The sequence below is a fragment of the Takifugu flavidus genome, unplaced genomic scaffold (assembly GCF_003711565.1).
Source record: "Takifugu flavidus isolate HTHZ2018 unplaced genomic scaffold, ASM371156v2 ctg284, whole genome shotgun sequence".
Lineage (NCBI taxonomy): Eukaryota > Metazoa > Chordata > Actinopteri > Tetraodontiformes > Tetraodontidae > Takifugu > Takifugu flavidus.
The window spans coordinates 1-10,660 of record NW_026621928.1 but is presented as its reverse complement, the minus strand read 5'-3'; the positions used below and the strand labels follow the sequence as shown (position 1 = coordinate 10,660).

The following is a 10,660-nucleotide window of genomic DNA, read 5'->3' as shown; positions in this document are numbered from 1 at the left end:
ACTCAGGTCCAGTTCTCTGAGATGGGAGGTATTGGACCTCAGCGCCGAGGCCAGAGAGTCACAGCTGATCTCTGATAAACTGCAGCACCATAATCTAAATAAAGAAGGGAAACTTTTATAAGGTAAGGTTATAAGTGAAACCAGTATTCATCTGAAAGGTTAATCAAAGGCATGATCTGTAAATATTTAATTTAGTTACAGGTTAAAAAATGATAGTAATATGTAATTACCACAATTCCAACCTCTCAGGTTTGCACTGTTCCAAAGGAGAATATATATTGTTCTGGCCCTCACTCTTCCCAGGTTCTCCCACCTCTTTCCCTCCCATCTCATCATGGAGATCCATCTCACCTGTGGCTCATCTTTAAAGGCACAACCTGTCTTAGATGACTTCCTGTCTCCCTCACCATCTCCCTCCTCGTTGGCTGGTGTCTACCAGGCACCCTCACCTAGTTTTGTCTAATTTTGGTTACCATCTGTCAGCTTTTTCATTGTCCTTAAATCAATTTATCATGAATAAGTGGTCCCCGTGTGGCCCCCCCTCCTGAAGGAACTGGGCACAACACACACACTCAGAAAGTGTGAGGACCCTCGGATGGAATAATGGACATTTTTGAGAATGGTGTTTACCTCAGAGTTTCCAGTCGGCAGTTTGGAAAGTGGAGAAAACCACAGAGCAGCTCCACTCCTGAATCCTGCAGCTGGTTCTGACTCAGGTCCAGTTCTCTGAGATGGGAGGGATTGGACCTCAGCGCCGAGGCCAGAGAGCCACAGCTGATCTCTGATAAACTGCAGCCACTTAATCTAAATAAAGAAGGAAAGCTTTTATAAGGTTATAAGTGAAACCGGTATTCATCTGAAAGGTTAATCAAAGGCATGATCTGTAAATATTTAATTTAGTTACAGGTTAAAAAATGATAGTAATATGTAATTACCACAATTCCAACCTCTCCGGTTTGCACTGTTCCAAAGGAGAATATATATTGTTCTGGCCCTCACTCTTCCCAGGTTCTCCCACCTCTTTCCCTCCCATCTCATCATGGGATCCATCTCACCTGTGGCTCATCTTTAAAGGCACAACCTGTCTTAGATGACTTCCTGTCTCCCTCACCATCTCCCTCCTCGTTGGCTGGTGTCTACCAGGCACCCTCACCTAGTTTTGTCTAATTTTGGTTACCATCTGTCGGCTTTTTCATTGTCCTTAAATCAATTTATCATGATTAAGTGGTCCCCGTGTGGCCCTCCCTCCTGAAGGAACTGGGCACAACACACACACTCAGAAAGTGTGAGGACCCTTGGATGGAATAATGGAAATTTTTGAGAATGGTGTTTACCTCAGAGTTTCCAGTCGGCAGTTTGGAAAGTGGAGAAAACCACAGAGCAGCTTCACTCCTGAATCCTGCAGCTGGTTCCCACCCAGGTCCAGTTCTCTGAGATGGGAGCGATTGGACCTCAGCGCCGAGGCCAGAGAGCCACAGCTGATCTCTGATAAACTGCACTTAATCAAGCTGAAAAATGCAGGATGAGGTTATACGGTGCAGGTCTGCATGTTATCTGCGTCAGTACTAAACCTACGTTAGTTCTTAGTTGGGTCAGACCTGAATTCACGATATTCCAAGGAATTTTTTTAATGTGGTGCATCACAGCAGTGTTGAGAACAGCCTCACTTCACCATCTTAGCAGCTGGTATATAGGTAGAAAAATGAAGACTGACCTGAGCCTCTCCAGTTTACAGTTTGGACTCTCCAGTCCAGAACAGAGCCGCTTCACTCCTGAATCCTGCAACGTGTTGAAGCTCAGGTCCAGAACCCTCAGATGGGAGAGGTTGGACTTCAGAGCCGAGGCCACAGAATCACAGCTGGTCTTGGATAAACTGCAGTCCCATAGACTAAAATAACAATTATTTTGAGAGAAGACAAATAAAAATCAACATGTACCAGAACAAAACACAGCTTACAAGCAACAAACCTCTGGTCCTGCACCGGCTTATCTGCCGTATGTTCCTATTTTGGGTTCTTTCAGGGCGGTTGGACAAGATCTACAGCGTATGTAAAGTGTGTGTGGGTCAAAATACCTTCCAAGTTTGTGAGACCACATTTCTCAATAGCACTCAACTCTTGTCAGGAGTTGGGACAAAGCGACCCACTCCTGATAGCTTGTGGGCGATGCTGCAGCGACCCTGCAATCCCTACACTCTCTGGTGAAACCAAATCAAAGGTTTGAGACACTGCTGGATGCTGGAAGGGTGGCTATAGTCTGGACGCATCGTTCCCCTGACTGCACAGTTCTCCAACAATGATTGGCAGCTGCTGTCACTTGTTCTCCAGATGAGAGAAGGAAAGAGAGCCACCCCACAGTGTGTTTGATTGCCCCACTGCAAGCTCAATGCTGCCAGAAAACATTGCAGGAGCATCAATTCCCCTCAGGGCATCAACTAGGACCTCAGGAAAAGGTGCAGCTGCCACCTACTAGAGACAAGCACACTGAGCTGAGATTCAAAGCCCTCTCCTCCCAAGAGAAGAGCTTGTTTGTTGGAGGCTCTTCTGGGCGATACCTGGTGCCACAGCTCCAGCTCAGCCCGTCTCTGGAGCTGAGGTGGAGCTTAGCAAGTTTCATGGTTCTCCACCACTTCCTCTCGCTGAGGACCTTCTCAGCTGGTGGTTTCTGCTCCACCTTCCAAGTTGAGCAGGTGATACTTCTGCATTCCTGCCACCAGGGTCTCTGCAGAAAGAGTCTTCTCTACTGTTTTATATTAGATTTTAGAAAATTAGGATTTTTGGTTGATGTCTTAGATGTTGTTGACTAAGAGCAGGTTTTTCTTTAATAACATAGAAAGATTCAATGAGAAGAGCAAATGTATTATTTTATGAGCTACTTCCACTACTATTATATACACATACTTCCATATTGTCTTAGATTGCAAGCTGCATTTATTGCATCGTTCATAGAAAGTCATATTTGTGAGGAGAAAAACTCAATAAGGTCATTTTCTTTAATGATCATTATAACAGAAGGGGGCAATGAACAAACAGATTTATATAAAAATGTGTGAAAACTTATGGATGGAAACCTTTTTAAAATGGTTGCATTGTGTAGAATCAGTGTAGAATCAACTTGTTGACTTCTGATTTGGACTCCAATGGAAGTGAGGTGCAACAATTGTGGATGCTGAAAGCTTCAGATCTTCATGAAGGTTTCTGTGGTTGGACTGACCTGCTGCCCCTTTAAGAGGGAGGCAGGTTTGGGCTTCTGGCTGGAATGAAGCCACCTAAGATGAGAATGACTGCAGGCTTTCGGTACCAAGGTTTAACAGGGTGCTCACTTCACACTTGGGCTTTTCTCTTTTTTGGGATGGCTTTTCTCAGGAGAGAAGGGGCATGGCACACTGCAGCAGCTTTCTTTTTGGGGTTTTCTAGTTTTCCTTCTGATCTTTAAAAGACAGGAAGAACCATTTTTGATTGGTCTGAATGTTTGGGCGGTTTTGTGGCCAGCCTAAAATAAAACAAGACAAATCTACAACTGATACTTCCTTTCTAGTCATTGATGACCATCCTCACATGGGACAGATTTCCACAACCAATTTAATACTGCAAATCTGTCCTGTGTGGTCTTTTTTCTGAGAACTGTAACACTACGTTTATAACAAAGATCAAACATGGAAACAGTTATTGTCTAACTAGTTACACCTGGGAAAGTACTGGATCATCTCTGACTGACCTGAGCGTCTCCAGCTCACAGAGAGGATCCTGGAGAGCACCACAGAGCAGCTTCACTCCTGGATCCTTCAGCTGGTTCCAACTCAGGTCCAGTTCTCTGAGATGGGAGGGATTGGACCTCAGGGCCGAGGCCAGAGAGTCACAGCTGATCTCTGATAACCAGCAGTCACTCAGTCTGGATAAGGAATCATGGCAAGAAATGATCTCTTATTGGAGGAAAAGTCATGTTACACTTGCTCAAAATCATTATTTCATTTTATTTCATTATTTAATCAGGGCCCTTGGAGTCAGGAGAGCTCTGGCCCCACTGATAAACTGGGATATTACAGCAACAACATAGTTAAAAAGTATCTATAAAATTAACTTTCAATGGCTCATTTATACTCATACTACACTTCTCTTCTCCAAAAGTCAATGGAGTTTATCTTGAAGCCTTTCATTGTTTAGTTATGTCGAAGATAAAAGGAAGCTGACCTGAGAGTCTCCAGCTGACAGTTTAGACTCTCCAGTCCAGAACAGAGCAGCTTCATCCCAGAATCCTCTAGACTGATGTAGCTCAGCTCCAGAACCCTCAGATGGGAGGGATTGGACCTCAGCGCCGAGGCCAGAGAGCCACAGCGGATCTCTGATAAACTGCCGTGTGACAGCCTGGAAAAGGAATAAATGGGGCAAATAAAAACACATTTCTAAATCTGAAAATGAAGAGAAAAGCAGAAAATGTAAAGAAATTTAGAAAAGACCAACAGAGGCCTCCTGACCTGAGCGTCTCCAGTCTGCAGTTTGGATGCATCATTGCAGAAGACAGTAACTTTATGCCGGCATTTGTCAGGCTTTTGTTCCTGCTTAAGCTCAGCTCCCGTAGATGAGAAGGGTTTGACATCATTGCTGAGGCCACAACTTCCCAATGACTCGTTGAAAGAAAACTATCAGCCAGCCTGTTGTGTATGAAACAAAAATAGTGAGTCAAACTTTGGGATTTCTAATCAACTTATCTGAGAATCTACCTCAACACAAATGTAGCTCATTTCCTGGAAAAGCTAAATTCAACACCGTAGAGCAACAGTTTGAACGACCATCAGATCTGAAATGCAACTGAATTATTCTTAACATTTGTCTTATTTTAGAACAGCTCATAATTACTCAATATTTAAAATGATTATAGCAAATGGTTTAAAGAAACGTGCACCTTTTTATCTGTCTATCGGCTCTTTGGATATTTTGCATTTCATCCAATTTGTACGATGGTGCGTCAAGTCTTAATTCAGCGATCCGATCGATGACATCAGAGTCTCTGGTTGCATCGATTGCCCTCAGCTTCTGTTCTATCTGCCTGTTTCCCTTCAAATCATTTTCACTGCACCTTTTGTTGCTAGTGATGAAGTTGCCACCTAACGGGTGTGGAAAGGCTCAAACAACTTTGTGGGTCACATAAAGGCTCCAAACGGAACCGCCACAAAGACCTAAAACACCCATTTAAACCAACGAGGCCGGCTGTTTTTACGTTGAACAAATGAAGCAAAATAGTCACGTGTCATTAGTTAAAATGTGTTTTTCTGTCGTTTGAATACGATGTATACAAACAAACAAAAGTGATCTAATGACATGACAGTAATTTCATGATAGTCAGTTAACTTGTGGCTCCTATTATTCCTGCCTTATGTTGGTTTGTCTGGATTGACCTTTGAACTTATATCCAGCCAGTGTTGAACATTTCTGGATGAATTGTTGTTGTTTTTAATTTATGGACGCTGCAATGGAGATAAAGAATTGAAGGAATGACCACTGGAGGGGGTATTGCTACCTGACATGATCCACTCGCTTGATTTAAACGCCGATGTCCGGCCCCAAAAATCTTTACTTACACGAACTTCCTGCAGTTCCTCACAGCTGGAATCAGGCGACGTCGTCCCTCCACTGAGGTGTTGTACTGCAGCAGGTCCAGCTCATCCAGAACCTCCTCTGACATCTGCAGCAGGTAGGCCAGAGCTGAACAGTGGATCACTGACAGTCTCCTCTTTGATTTCTTCTCTGACTTCAGGAACTCTTGGATCTCCTGATGGACTGACTGATCCTTCATCTCCATCAGACAGTGGAAGATGTTGATGCTTCTGTCTGGGGAGATTTTATCACTGTTCACCTTCTTCAGGTTGTTGAGGACCTTCTGGATGGTTTCTGGGTGGCTGTCCCTCTGATCCAACAGTCCACCCAAGATCCTCTGATTGGACTCCAGAGAGAGACCATGAAGGAAGCGAACAAACAAGTCCAGGTGGCCATTTTCACTTTTGAGAGATTTCCTTAGTGTTCTCCTGAGGAAGTCATCAAGAGATGTGATTGGTTTAGAATATTTTAGGAACTGATTTATAACCGCTGTGTCTTTCCTGGTGTAACGGTGGAACATGTAGACGGCAGCCAGAAACTCCTGAATGCTCAGATGAACAAAGCAGTAGACTGATTTCTGGAAGATCACACTCTCTCTCTTGAAGATCTCTGTCAAACTCCTGAGTACACCGACACCTCGGAGACGTCCAGTCCACATCGCTCCAGGTCTTCTGAGTAGAACATGATGTTTCCTTTCTCCAGATGTTCAAACGCCAGCCGACCCAACTTCAGAAGGAGTTCTTTATCAGCCTCAGTCAGTTCCTCTGGTCTCTGCTTTCCTCCATACTTCTGCTTCTTCCTCTTTATCTGAACCCTCAGGAAGTGTGAGTAGAGGTCAGTCAGGGTTTTGGGCAGCTCTCCTCTCTGGTCTCTGGTCATCATGTCCTCCAGAACTATAGCAGTGATCCAGCAGAAAACTGGGATCAGACACATGATGTGGAGGCTCCTGGAGGCCTTGATGTGTGAGATGATTCTCTTGGACAGATCTTCATCACTGAACCTCCTCCTGAAGTACTCCTCCTTCTGGGAGTCAGTGAAGCCTCGTACTTCTGTGATCCTGTCAACACACGAGGGAGGAATCTGATGGGCTGCTGCAGGTCTGGAGGTGATCCAGATGAGAGCTGAGGGAAGCAGGTTCCCCTGGATGAGGTTCACCAGGAGCACGTCAACGGACGATACTTGTGTGACATCAGAGATGACTGATGCTTGTTGAAACCCAGTGAAAATCTGCTTTCATCCAGGCCATCAAAGATGAACAGAAGTTTCCAGACAGTCAGATCTTCTGCTCTGATCTTCTGTAATGTTGGATGGAAAACATGAAGCAGTGAGAGAAGACTGTGCTGCTCATCTCTGATCAAGTTCAGCTCCCTGCATGAGAGCGGAAGCACCAGACTGATGTCTTGGTTCTCCAAACCTTCTGCCCAGTCCAGACTGAACTTCTGCACTGAGAAGGTTTTTCCAACGCCGGCGACACCGTTGGTCAGAACCACTCTGATGTGTCTCTGTTGCTCAGATAAGACTTTGAAGATGTCCTGGCACTTGATTGGAGTGTCCTGGATGTTCTTCTTGGAGGTTCTCTCAAGCTGTCTCACCTCATGTTGTGTGTCCACCTCCTCACTTTGTCCCTCAGTGATGTAGAGCTCAGTGTAGATCTTGTTCAGCAGGGTTCCACTTCCTGCTTCATGAGTTCCTTCAGTCACATGTTCACATCTTCTCTTCAGACTGATCTTATGACCTTCTATCACCTCCTGCAGATCACTTCCTGAACATAAGTAAACCAATGATTTCCATCTATAATAAATCATCAACACAACTACAAATTCATGACATCACAAATTAAATCTCATATTGAACAGTTTTACTTTGTTTGGGCTTCATTTCAGCATCTCCAGATCTGCTTCCAGATTGTGAACAAGAGGACTCTCCTGGTGGAGCTGACTGGTCCCAGTTTGATAGGATGTGCTCCCCCCTCTCACTATGAAACACATCTCTATCAGTCCTTTGATTTATAGGATGAAAGAACCTGATCAAGACTCAATATTGTTCCAGCATTTATGTCTGAATTCATCTTTCAGTTTAAAACCTGATTCTTGTTTCTAATCAACAATATTCACATTAAGTCTGTAACTATATGACTGTCTGAGGTTTAAGTGTTAAACATCTCCAATAATAAACTCACAACCTGCTGCTGTTAATGTGACTAACAGCTGCCACACAAACACATCATCACGCTTTAGTTTTCTTACATTTTGTCTGAACTTCTGAAGTTTAATATTCTATCTTTGGACCGGTCACTCTTCAGGGACACACAGCTGGGCACTGTGGACTCTGCTCTGTCCTCGTCCATCCTGAGGAAACATCAGAAATAGTGATGAGACTGTGATGAAGGTAAATAATCTGTAGAGGTTGGAGTTAAATAATCCCAATTCACTGCATTTTTATCAAACAGGAACATTTCTAATCCATTCTGGATAACAACTGAATCAATAAATCAATGATGTCTCTGTATCATTTTCATGTTTTCAGAGTTTAAGCTGCTTTTTTTAACTGTTCCCTGCAGTGAGAAAAGAACTGGCACCTTTTCCAGCCCCTCATCCTGCAGCACTGAATGTGCTCTAAAGTTCTTTCCAGAGCAAACGTCTCTGCACTTGCAGCAACATGTTGTAGTCATGGATCCGTGAGGAGAACCGGATACAGGAAACGCCCCCACTTTGATCCCAAAACCCAACTGGTGGCCAACGGTGGTCCGGCAACGACGGGGACGCTGGTCCATCGGGCCGACAACACTGGTTTTCCACAGGCCAACATGGTGAAAGGACTGTCTTCAGCTCAGCCACTAAATTATCTGGTGCTACATAAACATGCTAGTCAGGACTTTTTAACTTCCCTCCTTTGTTCCCCTCTTCAATTATTTCTATGATCCAAGTCCTCAAAGATCACTGCTCTATTTAAAATAGATGAAAGAAATGACACCCACTCCTGCATTTCTTTCACAGTGGTTCCACAACATCGAACAATAAACCACTGTGAGAAAACGTGCAACATGAACCCAAAATCCTGTTGGTGTCCTGTGATCCTGTGTGGATTTATTTAATTATTTTTAAAGTTTATTGTCTTAAATAATACCAAAATATCCAGCTGTAACCTGGACTGTTGAACAACTCTAATAACTTGATGAGCTTTTCACCTGTCACAAAATGTTGCTCTTCCTGCTTCGTCTGAACAGAATAGTTTCACTTTTACAACCTAATCAACAGCTTCATGGCGTATATATTACTACCATTAAAGCATTCTGGGAGGGTTTAAAGTTATTTTAGGATCAGTAGCAAAGAGCAGAAAAATAAACTAAACTTCACTTAGAAAGACTATTCAACTATAACTAATACCAGACTATAAGAAAGTTAATTAAGAACTATTAATTTATAATGTATAACGATGTTTTGTGCTAAAACTAAATATGAAGTCTAGTTGAATCAAATCTTGATTTTATCTCCAAACCCAACTGTCAATTCTTTTCAATAATACTCTTCGTTTCCACTCACCTTGTCGGTCTTCAGTCTTCCTGCTTAGTCTGAAAGGAATACTTTGAAAAACTGGTTTGTTGGGTTCCCAGTTTCTGGGACCGTTGTTGCTGGTGTCTACCTGCAGGGGGCGTGGAGGAGCCGCTCATCAGCCACAGCTGGCCCCGCAGACACACGCACCTGCGGTCTCTCTTCAATCTCCCGTTAGATTTAAGGACAGAACTCCCGTCTGCCAGCGGCGGAGTGTTTTCATCGCCAAACCCTGACTTCTGTGGCTTGACTATTTTTGAGAGTTTTCCTCGCGGACTTGTTTTGGACTCTCTCGAGGTCTCTCCGCCTCTCTGTGAACGCGGACCGAACTGTTCTTGTTCACTTTAAAATAAAGACGCTTTTCGGACACCATTCTCCGCCATTATTCAACCTGGTTAAATAAATAAGATTTATGATGCTTGACAGATTTGAAAGACTTGTTAAAGCAGCATATTTCTGCAGCCCTGGAGTCCAGGAGGAGCAGCAGAGGTCAGAATGTGTCGGAGCGCGTTTAACTATTGTCTGCAGTTCCATGCGTGTCCACCGGGTGGCGGTAAAGCACCACGTGATATTTCTCCTTTTTGGAACTTCTTCAGCTGCGTTGAGCTTTAAATCTTCACCTGTCGCTCCCTTTAAGCTCTAAACTTTGCGATTCTGTGTGTAGTTTGTTGGTTTAAATATTTTTGATGAATTCTGATGACGATGAGTGAAACTGTCAATGACCAATAGAAAGTTTGTCCATTTTTCTACTGTGTCACACATTTTCATTATTTGTCATTTTTGGGTCTAAACTGGACCAGTTCTGTGAGCTGTTTTGCTTTTTCTGTGGACCAGATGTTCCAGGCAGGTTCCATCATCGGACACAGACGGAGACAGGTCACGTGACACAGTCAGCCTTTAGTTCTTTATTACAGGAGGATCTGGTTTATATACAGACACGTATCTGCAAAATACTAAAAAGTCTATGAACCCAAAGTACTAAAAGTCTACATCCACGCACACGCGTGTATTAAGTGTTTATACACACGTGTGCGCGTACGTGCACACTGTATATTCATCTTATCACTCCCGTCAGAGAAGCACGACCACAGTTCTTTTGACACAGATGATTTATTGGCACGACATCGCCGTAAACGCCATCACCACCGTCGAACTGTTTAGCACAACACACAATTAAACAGGTTTCACATATACAACACGTACAGACGCAACATAAGAAAAACAGATTACCTCGCTGGCTGCACCCCTGAGGGAATGAGTCCACCATGAGCAAAGAAAAACGTCTTAAAAAGAATGTCTTCTGCAACTTCCTCTTCTTGCAGTATTACCTCAAATAAAAGTTCGTGGAGTGGAGTACCACATTAAAGGTCTGTCACTAAACAAAGAACAGAAACCACTTCCGCCTGTATTATGTGTTAAATAAAGGAATTAAATATTCATAAAAATAAACAATGTTAAATAAAATATTCTACAGACATAAAATGACAGCATAAATGATATTTATGGCAGTTAAAC

General features: G+C 43.4%; 1 protein-coding gene and 1 long non-coding RNA gene across 4 annotated transcripts; both read right to left on the bottom strand.

The window, feature by feature from the left end:
* Positions 1-267: 267 nt before the first annotated feature.
* Positions 268-9,648, bottom strand: LOC130520106 (NACHT, LRR and PYD domains-containing protein 12-like). Of its 3 annotated transcripts, none has more exons than XM_057023668.1 (9): positions 9,137-9,648; positions 7,841-7,942; positions 7,457-7,569; positions 5,579-7,356; positions 4,475-4,651; positions 4,191-4,364; positions 3,718-3,891; positions 1,715-1,888; positions 268-804 (listed from the first exon to the last, which is right to left on the bottom strand). In XM_057023668.1, the coding sequence occupies exons 4-9, from the start codon at positions 6,250-6,252 to the stop codon at positions 627-629; spliced, it is 1,551 nt and encodes a 516-aa protein (XP_056879648.1). In that variant the 5' UTR covers positions 6,253-7,356; positions 7,457-7,569; positions 7,841-7,942; positions 9,137-9,648; the 3' UTR covers positions 268-626. The 3 variants fall into 3 exon arrangements, 2 of the variants coding, with proteins under 2 accessions (XP_056879648.1, XP_056879649.1); XR_008948653.1 differs by having other exon boundaries at positions 668-804; positions 1,335-1,888; positions 9,137-9,647; XM_057023669.1 differs by lacking the exons at positions 268-804; positions 1,715-1,888 and adding an exon at positions 1,895-2,742 and having other exon boundaries at positions 9,137-9,647.
* Positions 9,649-10,236: 588 nt separating this feature from the next.
* On the bottom strand, positions 10,237-10,626 carry LOC130520105 (uncharacterized). Its single transcript, XR_008948652.1, has 2 exons — positions 10,376-10,626; positions 10,237-10,298 (listed from the first exon to the last, which is right to left on the bottom strand). It is a non-coding gene; the product is annotated as an uncharacterized LOC130520105 (long non-coding RNA).
* Between the last annotated feature and the right edge of the window lie 34 nt (positions 10,627-10,660).

What these genes read in the sequence shown, in the direction of transcription:
- LOC130520106 (XM_057023668.1), bottom strand. Translation starts at nt 6,252, where the DNA reads ATGTGGACTGGACGTCTCCGAGGTGTCGGTGTACTCAGGAGTTTGACA. An exon ending in AGGAACTGCAGGAAGTTCGT is followed by an intron (nt 4,652 to 5,578) that starts GTAAGTAAAGAT and finishes CATACACAACAG; the next exon opens with GCTGGCTGATAGTTTTCTTT. An exon ending in TGTAAACTGGAGAGGCTCAG is followed by an intron (nt 805 to 1,714) that starts GTCAGTCTTCAT and finishes TTCTTTATTTAG; the next exon opens with ATTAAGTGGCTGCAGTTTAT.